Source organism: Raphanus sativus, chromosome 8 (assembly GCF_000801105.2).
Source record: "Raphanus sativus cultivar WK10039 chromosome 8, ASM80110v3, whole genome shotgun sequence".
NCBI classification, from domain to species: Eukaryota; Viridiplantae; Streptophyta; class Magnoliopsida; order Brassicales; family Brassicaceae; genus Raphanus; species Raphanus sativus.
Window position 1 is genome coordinate 1,731,578 of NC_079518.1, and position 26,569 is coordinate 1,758,146.

General features: G+C 34.1%; 4 protein-coding genes, 3 long non-coding RNA genes and 4 other non-coding genes across 16 annotated transcripts; 7 read left to right on the plus strand and 4 right to left on the minus strand.

The window, feature by feature from the left end:
- The first annotated feature begins 2,925 nt into the window (after nucleotides 1-2,925).
- LOC130498457 (uncharacterized) lies at nucleotides 2,926-4,351 on the plus strand. Its single transcript, XR_008937352.1, has 2 exons — nucleotides 2,926-3,054; nucleotides 3,159-4,351. It is a non-coding gene; the product is annotated as an uncharacterized LOC130498457 (long non-coding RNA).
- On the plus strand, nucleotides 4,128-4,344 carry LOC130499316 (small nucleolar RNA U3). The gene has a single exon (XR_008938194.1). It is a non-coding gene; the product is annotated as a small nucleolar RNA U3 (small nucleolar RNA).
- Nucleotides 4,352-4,409: 58 nt separating the features above from the next.
- Nucleotides 4,410-4,608, plus strand: LOC130499286 (small nucleolar RNA U3). Its single transcript, XR_008938165.1, has one exon. It is a non-coding gene; the product is annotated as a small nucleolar RNA U3 (small nucleolar RNA).
- Nucleotides 4,609-4,674: 66 nt separating this feature from the next.
- On the plus strand, nucleotides 4,675-4,873 carry LOC130499297 (small nucleolar RNA U3). Its single transcript, XR_008938176.1, has one exon. It is a non-coding gene; the product is annotated as a small nucleolar RNA U3 (small nucleolar RNA).
- Nucleotides 4,874-6,422: 1,549 nt separating this feature from the next.
- Nucleotides 6,423-8,391, minus strand: LOC130498533 (uncharacterized). Its single transcript, XR_008937433.1, has 3 exons — nucleotides 7,984-8,391; nucleotides 7,743-7,884; nucleotides 6,423-6,569 (listed from the first exon to the last, which is right to left on the minus strand). It is a non-coding gene; the product is annotated as an uncharacterized LOC130498533 (long non-coding RNA).
- On the plus strand, nucleotides 8,109-8,325 carry LOC130499315 (small nucleolar RNA U3). Its single transcript, XR_008938193.1, has one exon. It is a non-coding gene; the product is annotated as a small nucleolar RNA U3 (small nucleolar RNA).
- A 702-nt stretch (nucleotides 8,392-9,093) lies between the features above and the next one.
- Nucleotides 9,094-16,164, minus strand: LOC108809839 (probable xyloglucan endotransglucosylase/hydrolase protein 33). The gene is made up of 4 exons (XM_056992594.1): nucleotides 15,821-16,164; nucleotides 15,406-15,506; nucleotides 15,090-15,298; nucleotides 9,094-9,666 (listed from the first exon to the last, which is right to left on the minus strand). The coding sequence occupies exons 1-4, from the start codon at nucleotides 16,056-16,058 to the stop codon at nucleotides 9,264-9,266; spliced, it is 951 nt and encodes a 316-aa protein (XP_056848574.1). The 5' UTR covers nucleotides 16,059-16,164; the 3' UTR covers nucleotides 9,094-9,263.
- LOC130498878 (uncharacterized) lies at nucleotides 9,850-12,130 on the plus strand. 4 transcript variants are annotated; one of them, XR_008937876.1, is made up of 6 exons: nucleotides 9,850-10,153; nucleotides 10,301-10,733; nucleotides 10,818-10,903; nucleotides 11,028-11,581; nucleotides 11,657-11,848; nucleotides 11,926-12,130. It is a non-coding gene; the product is annotated as an uncharacterized LOC130498878 (long non-coding RNA). The 4 variants fall into 4 exon arrangements; XR_008937875.1 differs by having other exon boundaries at nucleotides 9,851-10,153; nucleotides 11,657-11,820; XR_008937873.1 differs by having other exon boundaries at nucleotides 9,853-10,153; nucleotides 11,657-12,130.
- Nucleotides 12,581-14,270, plus strand: LOC108811829 (uncharacterized). Of its 2 annotated transcripts, XM_056992596.1 has the most exons (5): nucleotides 12,581-12,625; nucleotides 12,737-12,967; nucleotides 13,033-13,121; nucleotides 13,525-13,846; nucleotides 13,932-14,270. In XM_056992596.1, exons 2-4 carry the CDS (start codon nucleotides 12,862-12,864, stop codon nucleotides 13,600-13,602), a joined length of 273 nt encoding a protein of 90 aa, XP_056848576.1. In that variant the 5' UTR covers nucleotides 12,581-12,625; nucleotides 12,737-12,861; the 3' UTR covers nucleotides 13,603-13,846; nucleotides 13,932-14,270. The 2 variants fall into 2 exon arrangements, with proteins under 2 accessions (XP_056848576.1, XP_056848575.1); XM_056992595.1 differs by lacking the exons at nucleotides 13,525-13,846; nucleotides 13,932-14,270 and adding an exon at nucleotides 13,392-13,518 and having other exon boundaries at nucleotides 13,033-13,120.
- A 4,478-nt stretch (nucleotides 16,165-20,642) lies between the features above and the next one.
- On the minus strand, nucleotides 20,643-21,564 carry LOC130498703 (transcription factor bHLH167-like). Its single transcript, XM_056992258.1, has 3 exons — nucleotides 21,421-21,564; nucleotides 20,799-21,122; nucleotides 20,643-20,711 (listed from the first exon to the last, which is right to left on the minus strand). Exons 1-3 carry the CDS (start codon nucleotides 21,562-21,564, stop codon nucleotides 20,643-20,645), a joined length of 537 nt encoding a protein of 178 aa, XP_056848238.1.
- A 3,687-nt stretch (nucleotides 21,565-25,251) lies between these two features.
- Nucleotides 25,252-26,539, minus strand: LOC130498506 (uncharacterized protein At4g28440-like). 2 transcript variants are annotated; one of them, XM_056991923.1, is made up of 3 exons: nucleotides 26,388-26,539; nucleotides 25,742-25,982; nucleotides 25,252-25,643 (listed from the first exon to the last, which is right to left on the minus strand). In XM_056991923.1, exons 2-3 carry the CDS (start codon nucleotides 25,977-25,979, stop codon nucleotides 25,453-25,455), a joined length of 429 nt encoding a protein of 142 aa, XP_056847903.1. In that variant the 5' UTR covers nucleotides 25,980-25,982; nucleotides 26,388-26,539; the 3' UTR covers nucleotides 25,252-25,452. The 2 variants fall into 2 exon arrangements, with proteins under 2 accessions (XP_056847903.1, XP_056847904.1); XM_056991924.1 differs by having other exon boundaries at nucleotides 26,384-26,525.
- Between the last annotated feature and the right edge of the window lie 30 nt (nucleotides 26,540-26,569).

A 26,569-nucleotide genomic window follows, 5' to 3' on the forward strand; every position in this document is an offset into this window, starting at 1 on the left:
TTTTGAAATATTTTTAATTTAATGATATTTCAAAATTTGAAATGCCATAATTGAATATATTTATTTTAATGATGATTTATGAGTTATTAAAATATTTTTAAAAAGTCCAAAAATATAAATCGACAATAAATGTAATACATGAGTTATTACCATATTTAAAAAGTTTACCAAAAATATAAATTAACATTAAATATAATTGCCCATGTCATATTAATCTATAAGACATGTCATCAATTTTAGTAGCCATGTCATATTATTTTTGTGAAAATGATTGTAGAAGACATGTGGCAAAATCACTTCTCAAATATAGTTTAGGGATGAAAATTTCATAATTTTCAAAAATTAAAATTTTAAAATATTTATAAAATCTGTAGATATATAAGAAACTAATGATTTTACGATTTAATTTGATTTTATGATTTAATTTTTGTAATTTTCTAAAAATATGTATTATTTTTGAAATATTTTTAATTTAAATGATATTTCGAAATTTGAAATGCCATAATTGAATATATTTATTTCAATGATGATTTATGAGTTATTACCCTATTTTTAAAAAGTCCAAAAATATAAATCGAAAATAAATGTAATATATGAGTTATTACCATATTTTAAAAAGTTTACCAAAAATATAAATTAACATTAAGTATAATTGTCTATGTCATATTAATCTATAAGACATGTCATCAATTTTATTAGTCATGTCATATTATTTTTGTGAGAATGATTGTAGAGAAGACATGTGGCAAAAATTGTCTATGTCATATTAATCTATAAGACATGTCATCAATTTTAGTAGTCATGTCATATTATTTTTGTGAGAATGATTGTAGAGAAGACATGTGGCAAAATCACTTCTCAAATATAGTCTAGGGGATGGGCGAATTTATGTATTAAATGCTCTGTAATATTCCTTCTAATGTTAAAAACTTTGGTTTTGAATAAATTCCGTAGACCTCACGTACCACGACAACTGTATGCTCGAATGTCTCCTCTCCTCCTCTTCTTCCTCGAACGCCATCGGAGGAAGACGTGTGTGAAGCTTTTACTATTTTTATTTCAATTTTTGTATGAAATTAATACCAAAATCCAATTTATATTTTTGTTAATAAATGCAATTGTATAAAAAGAAAAGAAAAAGGAAGACACATGTATCGATATTTGTTTGTATTCGGCAACATAGTACACCTTATTATACCAAAATCCGCAACAATTTAATAATACTTTTATTTTTTCTATGACAAAGGCATAGTATAATTGTAAGTATTATTTGAGTTCCAAAATGTAGATGAAAAATCAGCGAGGGCATTCATGATGACATTGGCAATACTTCATTCCCCTCGAGCAATAACCTCGCCCTAGATTGCGAATGGAACATTCGGCTCTACAGTTATCAGAATTACATTGTGTAGGTTTTTCTTTAAAAACTTCTGTAATACAATTTCCTTTCTGAGCAATCGTCGTTTTTCCTGTTATTATAATAATTAGAACATAACCTTAGTTTTAATATTTAAAATAAAAAATTATTTTTAAAACATATGTTTAAAGAGTTTTCTTCATATTTATTTAAAAAAACTGAAATTCTATATATCTTTTTTATCATTGATTCTTCATTGAAACATCATTAAACTCCATGATATAAAATTAATCATATAACCTATGTAGGTATATAAAATAAATGGGATCAAATAAAATTCACTTTTGAAATGATTATATAATATAATTAATAAATCTGTAAATGTAAATACATACTGAGCAAAAAAATTGTGAGCATAACGAAACCAATAAACCAAGATTTGAAAGTAACTTTCATCTTCGATAATAGAATATGGTGTTTAAAAAGCTAGAAAGACAGATAATACAATTTGTATAAGAATCACAAATTGAAGCATGTCTAATTTTAAGTTATACATATTAGCTTATAGAAAGTCAATACAAGTAGCCGTTAGTATCCCATTGATTACTCTCTAATCATTAGCATATATTCTCTGTATATTACATTCCTTGTATTGCTCCTACAAGTAGCCATTAGTATCCCATTGATTACTGTTTATATATAGAGAGTAGGACAAGGAATGTAATATACAGAGAATATATGCTAATGATTAGAGAGTAATCAATGGGATACTAATGGCTACTTGTATTGACTTTCTATAAGCTAATAATACATCTTTTCAAATTCCAATATAAACGGATCTAGTTTGACAAAAAAATCATAATCCATGTTTTTTATTTATTTAATAAAAATTAACTCATTCATTTTTAACTTTAGTTAAAATATTTTTGATATACATTACACAATCAAATTAGATTACGTCACCGATTCAGAATTAATATAATATATATTTAAAAAGAAACATAAAGATAAATGAGAAATGACAATTTGATAAAACAGTGTTTAAAAAGATAATTTCATCGAATAAAGTAGAAATATAATTTTGAAATGAAATATAAAGAGAGTTAACTATTTCTATGTACATTTTTCAAAAATACTTCGTGTATATGAGTGATACATAAGCAAATTTAATAGATATTAAATTAAGACTTGTGCGAAAAGGGATTATTAAATTTATGAAAATATACATAATTTACATGAAATCTATTTTATTTTGTAACATAAAATATGATATACCATGGAAATTACCAGTTTTAGTATGTTTGGAGAATTTTGGTGATTTTGGAATTATCTGAAGTGCTTAGCAGCACAAACCCGTTAGAAGTTTAGGTATGGATGGAGATCTTCCAACGTTGCGGTTGATCCTGTTGATCGTAGTGCGCGAGTTTGTTTCTAACCAATTTCACCAAGTGGGCAATGTTGTGTCGATCGTAATTAGATCGCCGGTCATTGTTTATTATTCTCTGGAAACCCGGTTTCACCAAGCATGCTTCCTCTTCTCTTGCGTTTGTTTTTTTCTTCTCCTAAAACTTGTCTTTGCTTATTGTCTCCTGGCTCCTGGTTTAGTCACAAGGGGCTTCTTGACAAAGTTTGTAAAGCGTTTGAAGGAAATAAACTTTCTTAGAGAAGATCTCATTTTCAGTACCCATTGTGAAGAGGTAAGCTTTGACATTTTTCCAGTTTCTTGTGCATTTGGTTTGTCAAATTCTCTATGTCAGCATTTGATATAAGATTCTTCTCGATGATTGCTCCTATCATGTAGGGTACAGGTTCAGGCGTCGACACGTATTTTGGACTGTGTACTTATCCTGGTCAGGAGCTGAGGCGCCGTATTGTTTTCAAGGTAACACTCAAAATTCCCCCAGCCAAGTTCATTGCAAAAGATATCTAGTTTGGGGTTATCAAACAAACAAAAAAAAAAAGATGTTCATTCATCACCATGTCTGCTTTGCTTTTTTTAACAGGTTTATCCGAGGGATATCTATGCATTCGGACTCATAGCCTGGACAGGGAACGACGTGTTGAATAGAAAGGTATTAACAAAATTATAATCCATTATCATCTCACCAAAGATAGTGTTGGTAAAGAAAGAAAGATCACACCCACACACATCCTTGTATATATTTGATATGCCATGGGAATGTAGGCTGAGATTGCTAGCGGAATCTAAAGGAGATCGACTCAATGACACTGGACTGTTCCCAGCTACTCACAGTTCAAGTGGTAACCGGGTAAGGGGAACAACAATGTGAATGATTAAAAGTGAACGAATGAGTATTTTTATTTTGTCTGAGCATGTGATCATGTTTCTTTGTCAGGGTGGTAAGAGCAAGTGCAAGCATGAAACTCTCCACGGAGAAACAAGTTTTCGATTTCCTAGGGTTTCCTTGGCTCGAGCCACACGAGAGGAATCTTTAAGTTAACTCACTAAGCCTCTTTGGTAGTTGTTTAAGTTATCTTCTAGTTCTGTAAGTAATCACTGTTTTTGTAATTGCATATCTCTGGGCAAAGTCATGTAATAGTATTTCTTGTAATGTTCTAGGTTTTAATTTAATATTCTTGGACGTCTTTATGTATTCGAGGTGTTGTGACCATATTAATTTACCATTTTTTCTAAACAAACTAATCACGCGTGTGATAGATGTGGTTAGCAAGTGGAAAACATCGTCCCACATCGTTAAACCAGAGAACATATGGCTTGTTTATATATCTGTAGAAAGCATAAGAGGTCACGACCTTACTTGAACAGGATCTGTTCTATAGGAAGTACCTCTGTATCCTTGATTTCTAAGGAGACAGTCCCTGAACCCTGGTTGATGACTCATTACCGTGTAATCTGAGCGTGATTAACGGCTAGGTTTGTCTTCGTACTCTCCGTGCTGTAGAGGATCGTTACCTAGCTTGTGCTTGACCACGGTTAGGGTGGTTGCATGGTTGTCTGACAGGTCCTTTTTTTCATTTTTCTGTGCATTCGGACTCATCATAGCTTGGACAGGGAACGACGTGTATGAACAAGATGATAATCCATTATGCATCTCACCAAACATATTGTTGATATGCAACGGAAATGCACGCTGGTTGATGACTCATTACCGTGTAATCTGAGCGTGATTAACGGCTAGGTTTGTCTTCGTACTCTCCGTGCTGTAGAGGATCGTTACCTAGCTTGTGCTTGACCACGGTTAGGGTGGTTGCATGGTTGTCTGACAGGTCCTTTTTTTCATTTTTCTGTGCATTCGGACTCATCATAGCTTGGACAGGGAACGACGTGTATGAACAAGATGATAATCCATTATGCATCTCACCAAACATATTGTTGATATGCAACGGAAATGCACGCTGGTTGATGACTCATTACCGTGTAATCTGAGCGTGATTAACGGCTAGGTTTGTCTTCGTACTCTCCGTGCTGTAGAGGATCGTTACCTAGCTTGTGCTTGACCACGGTTAGGGTGGTTGCATGGTTGTCTGACAGGTCCTTTTTTTCATTTTTTCTGTGCATTCCGACTCATCATAGCTTGGACAGGGAACGACGTGTATGAACAAGATGATAATCCATTATGCATCTCACCAAACATATTGTTGATATGCAACGGAAATGCACGCTGAGATTGCTAGCAGAATCCAAAGGATATAGACTCGACGAACACTGGACTATTCCCAGCGACTCACAGCTCAAGTGGTAACCGGGAATGGGGGACAATGTGGATGATTAATGAATGAATTATTTTATTTTGTAACTGCATATCTATTCTCTATGGGCGAATTTATGTATTAAGTGCTCTGTAATATTCCTTCTAATGTTAAAAACTTTGGTTTTGATTAAATTCCGGAGACCTCACGTACCACAACAACTGTATGCTCGAATGTCTCCTCTCCTCCTCTTCTTCCTCGAACGACATCGGAGGAAGACGTGTGTGAAGCTTTTACTATTTTTATTTCAATTTTTATATGAAATTAATACCAAATCCAATTTATATTTTTGTTAATAAATGCAATTGTATAAAAAGAAAAGAAAAAGGAAGACACATGTATCGATATTTGTTTGTATTCGGTAACGTAGTACACCTTATTATACCAAAATCCGCAACAACTTAATAATACTTTTATTTTTTCAATTACAAAGGCATTGTATAGTTATAAATATTATTTGAGTTCCAAAATGTAGATGAAAAATCAGCGAGGGCATTCATGATGACATTGGCAATACTTCATTCCCCTCGAGCAATAACCTCGCCCTAGATTGCGAATGGAACATTCGGCTCTACAGTTATCAGAATTACATTGTGTAGGTTTTTCTTTAAAAACTTCTGTAATACAATTTCCTTTCTGAGCAATCGTAGTTTCTCCTGTTATTATAATAATTAGAACATAACCTTACTTTTCATATTTAAAATAAAAAATCATTTTTAAAACATATGTTTAGAGAGTTTTCTGCATATTATTTTAAAAAACTGAAATTCTATATATCTTCTTTTTATCATTGATTATTTTTGAAACATCATTAAACTCCATAATATAAAATTAATCATATAATCTATGTAGGTATATAAAATAAATGGGATCAAATAGAATTTACTTTTGAATGATTATATAATCTAATTAATAAATCTGTAAATGTAAATACATACCGAGCAGAAGAATTGTGAGCATAACGAAACCAATAAACCAAGATTTGAAAGTAACTTTCATCTTCGATAATAAAATAATGGTGTTTAAAAAGTTAGAAAGACAGAGAAGTACATTTATATATGAATCACAAATTGAAGCATGTCTAATTTAAGTTATACATCTTTTCAAATTCCGATATAAACGGATCTAGTTTGACAAAAAAAATTACAATCCCTGTTTTATTTATTTAATAAAAACTAACTCATTTATTTTTAACTTTATTTAAAATATTTTTGATATACATAAACAATCAAATTCGATTACGTCAACCATTCAGAATAAATATAATATATATTTAAAATGAAATATAAAGATAAGTGAGAAATGACAATTTGATAAAACAGTGTTTAAAAAAGATAATTTCTTCGAATAAAGTAGAAATAAAATATTTTCGCAAAGTAGAAATATAATTTTGAAATGAAATATGAAAAGAGTTAACTATTATACTCTGGAAATCTGGTTTTAGGCTTCTAACCCAACTTAGCCGCGGCTGCTTCAGAACCTTTTTTTTTTTTTTTTTTTTTTTTTTGAAACTCATACTTCGATTAATAAAGAAAGTTAGTTGGGAGCCATGAAGACATCTCCAATCACCAAGTTTACAGCAGCACTTAAGGCCACTTTTGCTACATGATCTGCTTCAGAATTTCTCTCCCTAGGGATCCAAGAAAAAGAAATAAAATCAAACGCAGAGACATAGAAGAGGATATCAGCTAAAACACCATAGAGCTCTGACGAGGATGTTTGAGAGTTCACAGCTTGGACAAGTTGGATCGAGTCCGATTCAAAAGCCACTGTCTTTAAGCCTGAGTTGACACAATAACGAACCGCTTCTCTAAGTGCTAGTCCTTCCGCTACGAGAGCTGAGTTAACCCATTTTGCTGAAGCTTGGAATGATTGCAGACCCACCTCTGAGAAGGAGACCCATCCCAAACCCGCATCATTTGTCGTTACGGACCAAGCCGCGTCAGTACGCACAACTGTCGTATTTGGGGGAGGTGTAGTAGCTTTGATGCTCTGATGTGACTTCCTCGCAGGTTCTGGTTTGACTTCCAAAGCCCACTCTCTTGCTAAAGCTATTGCTGAAGATAGCGTTTCTTCTGGAGAAGCAGAATACCCTTCAAACACGAGCTTGTTACGCGCCTTCCATAGTCCCCAGAAGATCCATGGGATTAGAGGTCCTGATGTAATACCCGCAGGAGGAAGGCACTTGAGAGAACAGAGTGAATCCCAGCTTACCATCAAATCTATCGTTCCGCTGATGTCCGTGTCAGTGTTAAACGGAGCTAGTTGCCAAACTCGTTGAGCATACTGACACTGGAACAGGAGATGAGATATAGATTCGGAGCAGCCGCATCTTTTGCAGAGGGGATCGATTGGAATGTGTCTTTCTTGAAGTCTTTCTCCGACAGGTATGGCTCCTTTGAGTAGTTTCCAGGAGAAGAGCTTGACTTTTGGGGCACAGTTTAGGTTCCAGACACTAGATTTCCATTTGAAATTCGCTACTGCATGAGGGATTGTGGCATCTTGAGAGTTGACAAGCGTGTAGTACCCTGATTTTGTGGAATAAGTTCCCGACTTGGTACCCAGCCATACTTATATTTAAGGTTATGTTTAAGGTTATGTAGTGAATCCTTTAAACCTTATATTTAAGGTTATGCCGCGGCTGCTTCAGAACCTTATATTTAAGGTTATGTAGTGAATCCTTTAAACCATCAGACAAAGTCCTTGCCAGGAGAGTACTAGCGATGTTATAGAACCGCACGGTTTTATCAGTTGACCAAAAGAAAGGTTCAAGTAAAGGTCTCTGTGCCGTTACACTGCAATAAACGAGGTTGGTTAATACTCTCCTAATGAAAAAACAAAAAGAAAGTCTAATAATAAGGAAATCAATAGAGAAATAATCCATATTAATTTACCATTTTTCTAAACAAACTAATCACGCGTGTGATAGATGTGGTTAGCAAGTGGAAAACAACGTCCCACATCGTTAAACCAGAGAACATATGGCTTGTTTATATATCTGTAGAAAGCATACGAGGTCACGACCTTACTTGAACAGGATCTGTTCTATAGGAAGTACCTCTGTATCCTTGATTTCTAAGGAGACAGTCCCTGAACCCTGGTTGATGATTCAATACCGTGTAATCTGAGCGTGATTAACGGCTAGGTTTGTCTTCGTACTCTCCGTGCTGTAGAGGATCGTTACCTAGCTTGTGCTTGACCACGGTTAGGGTGGTTGCACGGTTGTCTGACAGGTCCTTTTTTTTTCATTTCTCATTCTCAAGTTCTGATTTCACCACATCCATTTTTTTGTCTTCTTATTTCCACATTTACAATAACGGCTAAAACCCATTAGCTTTTTTTTGTAGTGCCCAAACAGGCATCACAGAGAATTTTAGAGACCATAGCATATGGAAAATAAACTAATCAAAGAGGGAACTTTGATAAAGCTATCCAAGAAAGCACATTCTACTATTCTAGAGATCGAAATATATACACACACACCAGAAAGAATCCTTCTTCATAGAGTCCAAATCCAGAAACGAGCCTCAGATAAGACACTCAAACAAAGAAACATAAACTTAACTGAGAACAGAGGAAACAGAGAGATCTCTCTGTTTTTATATGTGTATGGATTTTTCTAACCGTGTTACATTGCAAAGGCCGCTGAAACCAACAAGGATCTGAAGTAAAAAGGAAACTATAAGAGCACCTTGTATTCTACACATGATCTTCTCAAATCTCTGCATATTCCCATCAAGAAAAAACAAAACACACTCTTGAGTTCAAGTGTTCAACCAGCATTACCCAAAGCACAGATAAATATGTGCTTTTTGTAGCTAAACCCAAACCAGAAAGGTTTCGTGTTATCTCTCTAACTTCACGTTTCTCTCAAGTAGTTTTCTTTAACAACTCTCCTTTCAACATTCTTTTTGGTTTGTCATTCTCTCTCTTATATCTGATCTGACCTTCACTTCACAAATATTTTGTCCATTGTGACCGCTTAAATCTTTTACACGCAAAGATAACATTCAAGTAAAAATATATATTATATTAAGGGAAGTAAATAAACAGATGAAACATTATTTGTCAAAAAAAAAGAAAAACAGAAGAAACATTACATTCAAATTCAACGGCTACCATCCTAAGTGAGATTATATATATATATATTTATAGAAAATAATAACATCTGAACTCAGCACTCAGCAGGCATGACTTTGTATCTCAACTTATCATTACAATAAGAGTAAAACATTAGCTTTCTCCTAGCCCAATCCATGGCTGCGATCTGATTCTTCGATAATGTGGCAAAATCTTGACCGTCAACAGGGTCCAGACTGGAAATCGACCCGTCCGACTTGGTGCATGGCCCAGGCCCAGTAGAGGAGCCGTTAACGGAACAGCCGCTTAACTTTACGTCAGCTATGGAAGCCACGAAGGGGCCATACTTGTAGTTGACGGGATACTTACCGCCGTGAGTGGCCCATTCCGAACCGTCCCAAAGGGTAACGTATAGAGACATCGGTTTAGACGGATACGCGCTCATGAAAGCTCCTCGGTTCGGAAATTGTCTAACCGGAATGTTGTCTACCAAAAATCTGTAAAGCCATTTCACCAGTTCAGTTAAATTAATATACTATCGGTGGACAAGTATGGAAATATGAATTATTGAATTCTGTATTGTTTATTTCTATAGTGTTTAAAAGAACTATTGAATTCACAAAAGAAAAACTTATTAATTGTAAAGTACAATCTATTATATAATGAGCAAGTATCACTCCTCTTTATGGAACACGTGTCCTTTTTAAATTAATGGACTGCCGTTTTATGGGCTTTTATCATGTGTGTTCTGTTTGTAACTGAGTTCTGTCTGTTTGAAAGGGCCCATACGAGATTACGAGATCCGTTCATCTTGACAATTACATTAGGATTTCTTGATTTTTTGTTCTCCGTAGATCTCTAGCGATCCCTCTCCCTCTTCCTCCTCTGTTCTTCTTAAGTAATGGTGGTCATTACTCCTTCTGTCGACGCAACGATTCACGATTCCGTAACGTTTCTCCAATCCATTTATATAGAGTTCTCGAGGTTAGCTCTCAACCCTTTTCTTTATAGATTTCTCACACCATCGTTTCCGGCCTTTTTGAGGGTATCCACATCAGATTATCATTATTGTGTGTGGCGATTCCTGTTCCGGTGAATCGAATCTGACTCCATCTCTTCTCGACTCTCCAGCCATACGATACAGAGCAGTCGCCTCTCCTCCCGTAACGCCTTCTCCATACTCCTATATATTGAGGTCCTCTATCATGCGTCGTCCTTGCACCTTTAACTCTTCTCCTCCACCTTTTAGTCGATCATCTCTGCACTATTGGATTCTCGCCGCAAACCCTAAACACTTTCCCCAATTTCTCTTTCTCTCTCGAAGAATCCGAATTCACGCTTTGAAATATCTGATGACAAAAAAAGTGTAACCCTTTTGAAAGATTCAACGGCAGCATCTTCAAGCGACAAGGATGAGATAGAAGATGGATGAGTCTCGGCCGCCTGCTAATCTAGATTAGCTGGTGGAAAATCGGGAACAAAGCGGTGAAGGCGTAGACAATTCAAAGCGAGCAAAGAAGGATACTTCAGCTTCATCCTTTACACAGGGGGAATCAAAGTGTATGTATGTTACTGCTCTCTTAGATCGAATTGTAGACGTTTTTGTCTCCTGAATCCTTCTGCTAACCTATCAATCTCTCATTCTTAGGTTGAAGATGTACTCTCTATTTGCGTTTCTGGATTTCGAGTTAGCTGCTCTCATTCAAGAAGAGAAGTTCCTCAGCTTAGTTTCAGGTACCAGCTGTTTCGTTCTTGATTTCTAATGTCTTTCTGGTTTAGAGAGAACTCATATTTCTTCAAACTCCTGATTCACCGTGTTTGATTTCACATTTAAGTTGTTTTTGTTTTCTGATTGCAGTCTTAGAGTTGGACAGTGTACTTACCTGAGCTTTAGGGAGATTATGAAAGGTGTTGAGCTCTTTGGTTTTAGAGCTTTTGTGGTCGTAAATCCTTACTCTTGTGCTGCACATAAGTCGTAGAACTTCTGTAGAATGGTAAGGTTTTATCTGCACAGTAAAACAGTAACACTGTCGTTTTCTTTGCGGAATAAGAGTTTCATCCACAGCAACAAAGGAAGACACTTTACCACCGATATGATCACATTTGATTTTGAAAAAGGAGGAGGAGGTTGAAACAAGTATCTATCCACTGGCGGTTAAGATAGAGCCAGCTCCTGAAGATGGAAAGTCTGGATCATCATCCACGAATGCTCAGATTACTAAAGCAAGCCACATACGTGAAGGAGAAAGGTGAGATCAAGCCAAGTGTGATGAAGCAGTTCCTATGGGTGAATGGGTCGAGATATGAGCTGCAAGATATCTATGGGATTGGGAACACGGTTGATGGGGCAGATGCAAAAGAATTGCGTTGTCTGAACCACGCGATACCATTGTTATGTCTTGCAGACAAATGGTATGTAATGATTCATATTTTTTTTTCTTAAAGAAGCAACAGCAAATGAAGTTCTGAGTTGGTTTATGTGTGCAGTGTATCTGTAGTAAATGTGCTAAGAGAGGAAAAGACAAAACAACAATGTCATTTTGGAGCAAAGTTTATACTTTTTTTTTTAATCTTCTTCTCTTCCCCAACACAGACTCCAAAGTTCTAAGTTTTTGGCTGCAAATTCCTCATTGAACCTGAACTCTTCCTCGGTTACAAGTTTTTACAATTTAAAAATCAGTTAGTAGCTTTAGATGTCCAAAATCCTTCTCAGTTTCTTTTCTAATTTTCTTCTGCTCTTCCTTTGAATGTTGCAGGAGACTGGAAACATCGATGTGAAAGGGAGAGGGGATGCCAACGACATGAAGGTGTGGAGAAGAGTCGGTGATTAGGAGTTGTGTTTTATAAAAAATGTATTATGTCTTTATCTTGCGTCTTTAAGAATAACTACTTTCCAACTTTATTTTTGTCTTTAAGAACTACCGTCTTCACACAATATATTCGGCTCTGAATAGGTCTTCATTAGGCATCTTAAACCAAATCATCTGTCCATACAAGGATATATTCAACTCAGTCATTAAAATTTCAAACAAAACTTCATCCGGTGAATCGAGGACGTCATGATTTCCACTCTCCTAAGTAACGACCCGAGAATCATCCGTCTGAACTACACAACACATCAACACCCGGCCCCGCGCTTGCGCGGGGCTACGCCCCTAGTCTATAATATAATGAGGCACTTTACTCATTCCTGGAGAGACACGTGTGCAGTTTTTGTGGGTCCCACTTCATTATTATTTTTGTAAAACCAAAAACGAATGGCCTTCGCCAGTCAAATAGGTTTAAAATGTGATCTATTCCCAATTTGTTTAGTGGGCTTCGCTCATTTAGTAGCCTCATAAGAACGATTTATGTTTTTTATTGCTCAAAAAAAAATTACTAAACAGACGTTTCTGTTCTTCTTCTTCGTCACATGAGTGGTCTTCATCATCTCCACCCCCTGTCACGCGGTCTAAGGTCAAGATAGATGCTGCTATTGAATTTATATGTTACTTCTTCTCCAAATATGAGTTTCTTTTTCTTTTGGTTTCAAATCTGTTTTTGTTTTTTTTGTTTTTTATAACCTAGGCGGCGATGGCAGCACCGGCGGGTCTTCGTCAGCGAGCGAGATTCCGGTTGATAATCAAGGACTGGTTTCGGATCCTGGATCGGAATCTGGAGTGCCGGAGCTTGGATCCTCTGATCCGCGAGCCATGGATGCGGAGAAACATGTTTTAACTGATGTGCCTGTGATGGAGATCTCTCTTGAAGCCGACGCATACCCTGAAGCCAATGTCTTGGAGATATCTACAATAGCAGGTTTGGTGGTCTATCTCTTGATTTTGTCTGATTAATTATCATTTCTAATGTCTTTGTGGGTTTAGGCCAAGTGGTGACGGATGGTGAGAAGTCGAAGGCATGGAAGAAGCAAGCTAAGGCTCCATCGGCAAAGCTACTTTCTCAGTATTCTCAGGTGGGTCAAGATTTATTAGTGATTTTGTTTATTGGTTTGATCTAATAGTCTGCGAGTTGCGCCTTTAAGGTTCAGCAGTGTGCAGTTCGTGTAATGTTTTTTTTTTTGAAAGTTTGGTCTTTCAGTTCAGGCCCGGCGAGTTTAGTTGGCTTCATGTTTGGTTCTTTTATATTTTCCCGACAGAACTATGTTGTTATGTCTGAGTCTTTACTACTTGACTACGATACTTCTGTTTCTAATTGTCCCAGTGCTTTTTTCTATGTAATTTCTGAACCCACACCGTATCATGAGGGGTCCTGTATCAATGGAAGCTGATTTCATTTGCAAAGCTTGGATTGTTGAGGTCCTCCAACATAACACTGAGTTTTTAAAAGGACATTAATTTTTCAATTTTTTTTTGCAGAGGTGCCATGTCGAGCTATCAGTTGATGATGGCAACGATAGTGCTACGATTGTGTTGTGGTCTTCGAAAGGGAGATAACTAAGCTCACTAAGAGAGATGCTTCTGATCTCGCTCTTGAGCTGTTATCCTTTTTCTCGCCTACACTACATTTGTCCACATTTAAAATTGGCAGTCACTCTGAAACAAACTACATATGAATGGCGTTGGAGGATAGGAACTCCTGAGATGTCTTGGAAAGCTTGCTGGGAAGGAATACATTTTCAAGATATGTGTCACTTCATACATTTTCACATCAAGCCATCGTATCTTCACTGTCTCTAAAGTAAGTGACAATAGCTTCTTTGACACCAAAGCAAAATGTTTTCTTCTTGCTAATTTGAAATAACACATTTGAAAATATCTCACAGAGTAGCAGCAACAACCAAGCTCCAGTTGATGAAGGGGAAGGTGGAGAAGCAATTGCATCTGTCAGCAACACTGCTGCAGCTGCTGCAGCAGGAGACGATGAATTAAACCCTCCCAGTTTGGAAGCAAAATAGAATAGCCGCAAATGCATGCGTGAGTGATAGTTCAAATGCCCGTTCTGCTCTCAACCCCACTTAGCTTTCTTCTGTTTAGAATTTTTAAGTTGCTATGATTTTGTTTTTGGACAAAAAAATTCTATGATTTTGAATCCATTTTAGTTTCCTCGGGGAGGACAATTACTAAATTTTGATGGCACAGACAATTACTAAGTTTTGATGGCACTTTACAGATTGTTAATGTCTACAACTAAATGCATCACTCCATGTTTATATGGTACACAAGACTTTCGTAAAGAAACGTAGCTCACACAAACACTGCATAAGCGTCCGCTTAGTAGCCATGCAGTTAGGTGGAGAGCATAAGGTTCTTGATTTTGTTTTTCTCTCTCTTTAAAAAGAAAATTTTGATGCTAAGATGAAAACAAATGTAAACAAACTAGATGGTCATAGTCAGTTAAAACAACATTTTATGCCATAGTAAGAATATATACACATACCTATGTAAGTCCAATAAAACAAACAAAACACAAAACAATTCATCCATATATCAACAAATCTTCACTTATAAAATCAATAACTCAGCTAATCCATTTCAAAATCTTAAAAGGAGCTTCCTAGACATGAGTCACTCTTTCAACGATAAAATAACACAATACCAACGTTCAATAACCCCGCGCTTGCGCGGGGGTTCTGCCCTAGTTACTAAATATGTTGGACTGGTCTCGGATTGTTACGTTGTGTCTTTAGTAGATGATGACAAATACCCATATGGATGATTAGTGATATTTTTATATAACAATTCAAACAACTATACAGAAAAAGACATTCTAGATTTTATAGTTAAGAAACATTGCCCTAGGATTCATGAACCTATTTACTGTTTTCTAATTGTGTGACTTTTATTGGCCCCTACATTTTCATTTTCATTTATAAACGGTAGCTCCTATTATTCTTATTATAAATAAAAATAAATAAATAGTAATATGTCTTAAGAAAATAAGAAGAGGAAGATCAAATATAGTCAGGAGTCGTGTTGCTTACACAATATGATGGGAATTCCAAATGAGAGTATAATCGTGAAAGGCTTGTGTTGGATCAAACCAATAATAGAATTTCTCTTCTCTTCCTGTTTTCAAACTTCCATTGGCATATACATTTGTTTGGATCGACCAATCGTCTCTCCTGCTTCTTCCTAACAATTCTATGTCTATCTCGTCGTGGTTCTTTGGATAGCTCTCTGCGTTTGACAACTGCACTCCGAGAAAATACATTGGTATACCCCCTTCTCTTTTTTGATATATAACTAACCATAAACCGTATATGCAATACTATGTTATATGTCTAAAATCATACTTACATAGAAAGCAACGACAACACCAGAGGCAAATCCAGCGGGGAGCTTGAGTCTTGCACTGAAAAAACCATAATGATACGTGTTTTTTGACACCAACCCAGCTCCTGCAAATATCACATCAATATTATTTTTTTTGGAGGATATGACTGTATGAGTCTTAACCATTTATATATTTTTATTGTCTCTCTAACGACAATTGTACATATGTATTAAAAGTATATGGGTCAGCAATTAACTTCACCTGTAACTTGTAAGGTGACCCCCAAACAATTAATAGTGTTTTCATGTACATATGTATTATAAGGAGTTTATCAAAAATATATACTTAGAAAGAAAAACAGAGTAAACAAAGACAAGAGAAAGAAACAGAGGAAACGAAAACAGAACAGAAGTGTTCTTTTTTTGAAACAACACTTACCAGAGGATTTGTCGAGAGTGAGTTTGGCGAGAGAGCCATTGATGATAATATTGTGATCCCCAAAACGTTTGGAGAAGCCGCTTTCGATGGCGATTCTACTGAACTGATCTGTGAGACGTGTCACGTTTGGTGTTGTGAATTTTCTGCTGTGTGATGAAACCAAAGAAAACGAACAAAGACAAAACACAACTGCTGTTTCCAAGAGAATCTTCATGTTGTAGTTCTTCAAAGACGCCATTTTTTGCTTCTCTTTGAAAAAATGATTAATGATATATGTGTGTTATTTTACTTATGTAGAAAATGCTTCTCTGAATATATAGAGAAGTGTTCCGGCCTCCGGGAAGGTGCGAGGGGTAAAATGGGTATTTGAGAACATGAGTTGTTCATAAGCTGGCACTTTTGCCACTGAGAATGTTCGTATATAAGAGCATCTCCAACCCCACTCTATTTTTCACACTAAAATAAAGTTTGATATAAAAAATATTCTAATGGTACTCTATTTCTCATTCTATAATAGAGTAGAAAATAGGTTTACTCGTAAATTGTTTTTTTTTGTTCATCACTCTATATTCTACTCTAAAATAGACTACCGTTAGAGCAAACTTCATCTCTATTATAGAATCACTCTATTTTAGAGTAGAAAATAGAATGAACCTTTGGAGATGCTCTAAGTCTTTAACACAAAAGGTTAGGAACATCTTTGTAAATTTGTTTTTTTTTTTTTATCATATTCACCATTTATGACACACCAAAATAATATAATACACATATTACCATATAATTTATATATTCATATTCATGTAACGATGTTGGCTCCGTGAAATATATATTCATGTAACGATGTTGGCTCCGTGAAAGACCTACCATATTTTTTTTTTCGTTTATCATATTCACCACCATTTGTGACACACCAAAAATAATCTAATACACATATTACAAACCATATAATTTATATATTTGCAGTTGAGTTAATACTCTATGTTTTTTTATCACAACATATAAATCTTATTTGTTTATTTCGCATTGATCGCTTGTATATATTCACAATCCATATTATAGGACCATCATGACAAAAAAGAAAACAGTATTAATATATCCACATGTCAGACTAATAAACATTTTCTATCAGTTTGTGAAGGAAACATATGCATGTGGGAACTCACTATAATTAGTATGCAGTTCTGATTTGTTAAAATAAAGTTTTTTTTGCTAATCGGTTGAGTTTATTTGATTAAACCATGATTTGACCTCTCCGTTCCTCTTTTGCCTTTGTTGCCTTTCCTGTATAAAGCATATATTGTCACTTTCACCTCTCTCTTTCCTATCTTTGTTAATTGTTTATATGAAAACTGCATTAGAACATCTTAACAGATAACACACCGAATAGAACATTGGAATTATTTGGCAGTATTTTATGGAATAACGGAAATTAAATAAGTTGACGATAAATAAAAGAAATATATAAGTGGATAGTATAAATATAAGTATGTATTAAAACTGATTTTGTTTTTGTTGGTCCTATTGGTATATATTAAACAAATGAATACGAATCAGTTGGTATTAAATACAAAAAAAAAACTAAACTTAATAAAAGAAGAGGGGTGGGGTTAAAGAGAAAAGAGGAGAAAAGACAAGAAAGTTTATGATGTAAACATAAACAAGTTGGTATGCAATTCACTACAGCGACATTCAAGCTGGCAAATTACAGATGGTTCATATCAAACCTTAACCAACCAATCAAATCTGCAGTCTTAACATTTATTTATAATACTGTATATATTAGTGTCTCATTATTGTTGTTTTCTTCTTGATTTTATTTTCATTATCATCGTTTTTAATAATAGTTTAAATTCGGTGGACAATATTACGCATCCTCTCATCCTGATCATGTCACCCTAACTAACTTCACAACACACAATCATACCTTTTATATATGTATATATAAAGATTACTAAATCTCATTATTTGAAAACAATTACTGATATTTCATGCTGATTCCAGTCACGAGCTTAATAGAGATACGTTGGCTAGTAATGAATAAATCAAACCAGTTTGAACCGAAACATTCATATTGCACATGATAAACCAGGTTTATGGAGAGGGAGAAAAAAAAACTCTGTATCGTGTGTAAAGGTTTGCACACATCAACAATTGGAACCAAATCACCAATTCAATACGTGAATGTTGAGAATAACTAATCCAAAAGAAAGACTACATTGCTGCAACGGTGCACTAGCATAGATTCCGGGACTATTCAAGTTTGCAAGCTATCATTACAAGGATACAGTCAAGCATTTGAAATTATTTTGGTCGTGTCCCTCTACACAATCCCTTAAACCAAAGAGTGCTACAACACTTTAGACTCTGAAAAAGGAAAGCAAAACTCTAAAGGGGGTTATGTATCCAAATGATGCAGCATTCTGTATTGCCCCCAGCCTAGGCCGTAATTTCCACGCCTTCTACTACTCTCTCTCTCTCTCTGTCTCTTTTTTCTTGATGCCTCTGTCTTGGCTTAGCCCCTGCAAATGCGCAACAAAACTTTAGCATCAAACGGTATTGACTTATTTAGTCACGATGTTAGGGACATATTTTCATGAACTTGTCATTATCAGGGCTTGAATTATATAAGACAATTCTTGGTGAGTGGAAACCATTAGAATCACAGCAGAGATTTGCTTATTACTCTGACAAATCTCAGAATCATGACCCTCTATAGTGCAACACAGAGTTGAAATCTTTTGTTACGTTTTTAACATAATAAATCTAATGTATCCATCAGAAGTTGATTCTGTAATTTATATCTTAATTTTTTTTTTGCTTAAATTTGAATTTATATCTTTTTTTTTTTGAAAAGATTTGAATTTATATCTTAATTTGAAACTAATAGCCAGAGAATTTAATTATAAGACACCTGCTTCCAAAATATCTAAAGACGCATTCTAAATGCAAGACTACTCAACCTAAAACTCAGTCTTGGCTACAATTATTTACACCCGCAACCATGCAACATAAGAAGGCACGTACCATGACATTATAACAAAAGGAATAGTAAGAAGGTTACTTACCGGTACTTAATCAAGCCGTCCAAACCACAGATTGCGACTTTACTCTGTTCCAGAGGATGTCATTCAGCTCCAATGCATACTCCATTGTGACATTTAAGTGTCCTGAAGTCTGAAGACTTTGCAGCTCTTCCAGTCCCAAAACCAGCACTTACCCTCACCATCTCCTTACGTAACAAACCGTCCTTTTGGCTAGAAGTTAACTTGGCAAGCATAACCAGTGACAATGTGCCCCTGCAAACCTCTTCTTCGTATGATTGAATCAGGTCCATCTCTTGATTTGCTCTACAAGGAAACTTACTGAGAGTTTGCGTCTTCGGCAAGGGTTTCGAAATTATTAAATCCACAAAGTTTAAAGATAAACCCTAACTTTTGTTTGTTTTCTACATTCACCCCGCTAGTGTGTTTGTTTAAGGCGTACGTAAATCGATTGTTCAATTTTGCCCCATACCTTTTCTAGTAAACAGCGGTCCATTAATTCATCTAATTGGGCATTAACACCTGAGTACAACAGTGGTTCAAATAAAATGTATACAACCTAAAAGTATCCTGCTACACTATTTTTTTTGTTTGACTAAATATCCTGCTTCACTTCACACTTCGTTTTCACATCACCGTTCTTATCAAATCAAAGTAACAACCAAAAGTAAAATTTTGTTTCTTTCGGACTTCCATTTATGGCTTTTTTCTGTTGACCGTTGGGAGATTAAACATGGCGAAAGGTGTTTCTTCTTCTTCTAGTTGAGTGATGACAGAGATATTTTATTCATCATAATCACACCTAGCTCATACAACGTTTTCTCATAACAAATATGTAGGAGTAGATATAAACACGTTTTTATAGCTTTTTCACACATGAAGTCAAAATATTATATCCCAAACGTACAGACCATACTTCTTGATACAACTCCTCTAGTTAATCCAACCTATGTTTTTTTTTTTCGAAACACATCCAACCTATGTTTTCTTTGTATTTTTTTTTTTCGTTTTAACATTTTCTCTAGTTCATTACAATGTCAACTTTGAATTAAACCGAACATGTCGCTTGGTCACCTGTTTGCAGTTTTCAACTGAGTCTTACTTCTTTACCCAAACAATTGAGTTTGCTTTCAGTTCAAGATCTGTTAATCTAGTAAAATGTTAAAAGATTTCTAAAGAAATTTAAGTGTGATCCATTTTATTTGGTATGGTTAACTTTTAGATACTAATTCAAATAACACGGAAAATAAAAATGAAATAGCATTTTTCTCTCAATTCTGATATATATATATATATATATATATATATATATATATGGTTTGATTGTTTTTAATAAGACTTAATATTCTTATTGTATTCTTCATGAAACAACATATAAAACACATAAAGATGAAGAACGTTTGTAAATTTTTCTTAAAGAAAGAAACATTTTCTAAAATTTCAAAGTGTATGTATGCTTGAACATCAGGGTGTAGTTAACAGTTTTGTACTGATACAAAGTACTCAAATGAACCATAACAAATAAATAACTCAAATGAATATATGCGTTGGTTTTAAGTAATCATCATAACCCAAAAAAAACTTTTTCTCATTCCATTTACCCATGCTTACATTTAATTGAACTCAAAACAACTATTTTGTCACACTAAAAAATAAATATAAAGATACTCATCTCATGTTTAGACAACTTGTATCTTTTGTAAAAACACCCTAGTTAAAAGTATTGCATAACACGAGCATTGAATAATGATTGGGAATATAATAATGCTTCAAATTTTGTATCAGAAGATGATATTCCTAACTCTCTCTTCTATACTTGATGGATCAATGCCGATGCGAGCTATGATAGCCTGCAAATATATTCATTTAGGTGATCACACGTACATGCATAGTCAAAATGAATTCAAAACTATATTAAAAAGACGTGACACGACTACCTGAGCAATGATTGTATATATGACCATCCTATCATTCAATTTCTGAATATTAGCATTCATAACTTGAGCTCCTTCTTCCTCAAAAACACGTATAAGCTGGTGCAGCGTCACTCTTTTCATGTTGAGATCCATAATCAGGTTCATTTGTATGGTTGAATCCCGCGAATAAATACTGAGTTTCGGCAGAAGAGACGACGATGACCCTTCAGAGTGTTTCCCCATTTCTTCTAACAAAGTCATTTTCTTCTCCCTCAAATAATTTACCTTCTCTTTCAATTGGATCATGTATGATGTCGCTTGTTCTATAAGTTGAGGGACCGATAACTGTGATAGCCAATAAAAATTTCCAAACGTAGTTACCTCCATGCTTTTATTGCATGAATGTGGTTATATATGATCAAATATGTAGAACCATCACTAAAAAGCCTATAAGTGAAAACTTGTAGTTAAGTCTGCATTTTATATATTTTTTTATTGTAACAAAATTATATATAAAATACTTTTCTTTGTAACAAAATTATATATAAAATACTTTTTGGTATATTGTAAAATATACCAAAACATATATATTATGTTCAATATACTGTATAGATAGAGAAAAAAAAGAGATGCAAATACGAACCCTATGAGTGGGAGAAACAAGAGAAGAGAGTATATTGTAGAGATGTTTCATGCGCATTCGTCGCTCTTGCTCTCTGAGGTTTCGTTGTTCCCTCGACGACATTGAGCTTCCTTCTCCTACTTCTCTTCCGGTCTCCCTCTCCATTGTTTCTGTTTTCTTCTAAGCTTATGTTTCTCTCTTTTGAAATCCATCTCGTCACTATATATAAAGAGAGTCAAAATTCTGAATGTTGATAGAAATGGTGCGTAATTTAAAGGAAAGTGATGGTTTCCCCAAAAAAGTCATGGATTTTGTGATTGCGTCCGTAAGCTTACACACTACTAAATACTGTGCTTATTATTTCCTATTTTCCTACCAGATAAATTTTCTATTTATTTAGATATTTTCAGTCTTATCTACAAAAAAAAGAAGAAGATTAGTGGGTATGGTTGGATACATTTCTGGGATCTTATAGCTACAGTGTTCAGAGTTCTAATTTTCATGGAAATAATTTTTTTAATCGGAGTACTTAATTAAAAACTATAAGCTTTGAGCCAGTGGTCAAATACTGGAAAGTATAGTAGGTTTGTAGAAATTTCTTATCGATGACCATTTCAATGGCTTAATAGTAAGATGAACATAGACAAAAGGGGCACAAATTCCTTTAAAAGGTACTATCGAAAGAAAGGGACCATGATCAATTCCATGTTCAATTAATAAAAGCATTTGAAAACTGATGGAAAACATGTTGGCCGAAAGAAACAAAAGAAAGAAACTCATTTTGTAATTCGTCTTTTCCTCATCTGTATCTATCTTTGGTCTAGTCGTCTGTGACCATTTCGTTCGCTAAGTGCCAGTTTTAGGCTTATTGATTTTGCACATGTTTTTATCAGTTTCTTCAGACCATGACGTTACGCTACGCATGCATTCGTGCAATTTATATATTTACATACTTATGCCTGGATGCGTTCGTAGATACCTGGGATATGATTGTCTAAGCTGCCAAGTTCTGGAAATTAGCACACATAACTTGAGCTACTTCTTTTCCAAAAACTATTATACGCACAAGTATATATCATTAATCTTAATTTTCATTTGAACATTGATAATTAGGTTCATCTCTATGATTGAATCCCGTGAATGAATACTAAGTTTTGGCAAATGAGACAAAGATCTTTCTACTCCTCCTAACAATATCTTTTTTTCTTCTACTCCTAACAATCACGGGAAACACATATCGCTTGATCTATAAGTTGAGGCAATAATATTTACCGAAATGGTTTTTATTCTTCTTTTGGATGAATATGTTTATTGTCAATATATAACACAAACGTAAACCTAGTTAGCTACATGTGTCCATCACTTGTTTGTAAGCCATACAAATACATATTTTATGGGTTCCGCTGGCACTGACCTAAGTGTGAAATCGGTCTCTATATATAGTATCGACTAACCGAGAGAGCCATTGGATCAAAAAGTTTCTACTTATGTTTCTAGAGAAATAAAAGAAAAATTATTTCTATTACCGATTCATTTTTTTTTTTGTGCAACTCTATGACCGATTCAAAGGGACCAAAAAATCGAAGAATTATACTCAAGTAATAACGACTGTATATTTGTCGTCTAGTTAGTCGTATTCGTAGACAACGCTAAAACTGCTAATATTATTCTTAATGCATTTTTCCACATTTTTGGATTTCTTGGAATGTTTGAATACCACTAAACGAAACTAGCTATTTACACAAGTGATCATGGCTTTTGAATTTGGTCTCCCAGGTAATCAGATCGGCTTGTTCATGACTATCTATTTATATGAAGTGATGCAAATATTAACATTGTTTTTCGTGACTTATATCTTTACTTTTAATAGTATAGATTAAAAAAAATAGAGAGTAAAGTTATAAATGTTTACATTTTTAAAAGTTAAAACAAACTTTTATGGAAAGCTAAAATCATAAACCAAAAAAGGTAAATGTGAAGTTTGAGATTCATCAAAAAGAGATGAAAACTGAGATATATATAATTTTTTAATCAGATATTAATTTATGTAAAATGATATTTTGTTTTACATCTAATCTATTAAAATAGATATCTAATCTATTACAATTAAAATATATTTAATACTTTACTCTCACTTTTTCTAAATAATTACGAGAAATTACTACTAATATAATATTACAAATATACGTAAATTAAATGAAATAAATCGTTGCTGTCAACCGTCAACCTTTCCTAAAATCACCTGATATCTTACTTATTATCCTTCACATATTTTAACTATAATCTAATATTTGTCATTTAGTTTTAAAAAATAAGCTTCACATATCTCTTCAGGATGGTTTTTTGTAGTTACAAAAATAAAATTATTTGTTGGTTTTTGTGCCAAAAAAATAAATTGATGAGTCAACTAAATTTTGTCAAATTCATATATAAATGTGAAAGGTCCATATTTAAATATTTTTTTTCAAAATAATCATTACAATTTTTTAATTTTAATATATACAAATCTTCACTAAAAATAATTAGATATTTGTTTCTAATTTTAAAATAGAACATCAGTTTATGTAAAATAATTATATTAAAGTATTCCTTTTTTGCTAAAGTTTTTTTGCTAAAGTATTCCTTTTTTAAATAATATTTATTACAAAATAAAAAAATAAAGTAACAAATTTAAAATAAACTTATCAATTTTATAAAATGATTTATATAAATTATATAAAAGCTTAATAGATCAAATAATTTTCATAAAAATGTAATTCAAAAATTAATTTATCTAATATTATAATTTATTTAATATATTTATTTGATTATGTCAATATCCAAAACCAAATAAACAACCGACATAACTTAAAATATTTTTAAAATGTCAAAATGTATAGATCAAACAACAAGATCTATTTCACTTATCTATAGATCAAACAACAATACAATATATATATATTATTTATGAGAAGTCAAAACATGTACAAACATGTACTAACTGAAAATAATTAAAAAATTATATGTTACAAATAAAATAACATATGCGCAGATCAAAGCCTAGTTTTCAGTTAAAATTTTGAAAAAACTAAAAAATCAAGTGACAAAATCTGAATGGATAGTAGTTTCATAATTTCTTTTTCTTTTCTTTTTAAGTTTCATAATTTCCCTTTCATGGTTTATTATAAGCTAGTAACATAACTGATATATATTTCCTTAACAACAACAGTATAAAGTAAATATGCCACTAGTCCTGGCTTTTGTTAGATTCATGAGATTGTGAGCAATCTACCAACAAGCAAGACAATTTGAGTACTTCTGTTTCATAAATCATCAGTATATTGTTATTACAACTTGTTATGTAAGGCAAGATAAATATGCAGTGTAAGAAACAATTTTACAATTCATAAAAGTATTATGTATAGGGTAGATTTCGGATGTGAAATATAAAATTATCAGAAAAAGAAAACAATACGGTATAGCAAGTAAAAGTCTTTATTTGTATATAACAAATATTTCACTTCAAATTTTCTCAGTACAAGTAACCTCTCTTTGCACCCACAATTTCACCATCTCCCAAGTCACCACCCCCCTTAATTTTCACGAACTTTAAGTTTTTTTTTTCTCATCTTAACCAAAACCTAAGATGAAGCTCGTGGTTGTACAGTTCTGCATAATCTTTCTTCTTCTCACGTCTTCATTGTTTGTACCTTCAATTCGTGTAAGTGTACTTTTGCTCTAGCTAAATTGTTTCAGGTCATTTTAACATTTGGTGATCTAGCAGTATAATTAGTTATAAAGACACGTATATGTTTTCTTTTTGCTTTAATGTCCACAAGAAAGAGAGAATCAATCTACATTAAAAAAAAAAAAAACAAAGAAAACAGGCAACCAGATTTTCAAAATGAGAACGGTACATACATCAGAGGCAAGCATAAAGACTCAAACCAGTAACAAAAAACCAACCTGCAAATTCTGATAAGCAAAACTCAAAGGAGAGAGAGAGAGAGGCCTAATGCTTCTTCAACTAGAGAAAGGAGTCTTTTAAGATATCTTTTGGTGGCTAAACCAAAATTAAGCTTCAACGCTCACAAGCTCATACTCGATGAGGGAAAGATTGTTATCTTCCTTGACAGTGATGTCTGTGGAATCCTCAGCGACTTCAACACGCCCCCACCTATCAACAGCAAGCCTCATAGAGCCCTTGTACATGTCGATCTTCGCATTGCGCAGGGTCACTATCTTCCCTTCTTTCATCAAATCCACTGTCCCCAAAAAATTAAATCATTAACAAACAATCAGATAAATCTCTAAATCACCTCAGAAAACTAACAATCTCCACACAAAAAAAACTACAAATCACCTTGATCGTTTCTTGCGGTAAAGATAATGATTCCAGTCTCATCACCAACAAGACATTCAGCAATACGCATCTGACGAGCCTGAGGACCACTGGGACGACCTCCTCCTCCTCCTCCTCTCTGCATCACCATCTTCGTGCTGATAACTTTCACGTTAAGTGAGAGACCATTGGTTCCTGGTCTCAGCTCACTAACCTTGGTGAACACAGGCTTCCTCAATGCAGGTGATGCCTCAGCCATTTTCTATTTACAAAAACCCCATAAAAAAAGAAGTAAACTTTCTACAAATCACCACTGAGAATAACTCAATTCGCAAGCAAAAACAAAAAAAAAGCAGCTTTGAATTTGGTAATCAGACAATCACAACCAACCCCAACAAAATGCGATCAGACAAAAGCCATCGAAATAGAAACAGCTTAACAAGACGAGTTACAGTGATAAAGGTAAAGACTTTATTAAACCCAACACATCGATTAAAACGATGCGTTTGATTCGTAAAACATCAATTCACGGTGATCAAAGCCGATCAAATTAAAAATGTAAAAATCTTTTGACCAGTGAGATTCATGGAATCTCCGATCTAGCAGATAAGATTCACGATAAATATAATTGAATCGAAACAAGGGATAGATAGTATGATTCACCTACGTTTTTTGTTTTGGCGGAAGAGACGATTCACTTGGCGATTAGATCTGTTTTTAAGGCGATGAACACAACAAAGACGCGGCGATCTAAAACTCGGAATATTAATACTAACCGTAGATCCGTGACCTGAACACGTGTATTGAGTCTCTTGTCCTAACAAAATCTTGAATAAAACACAGCCTTGT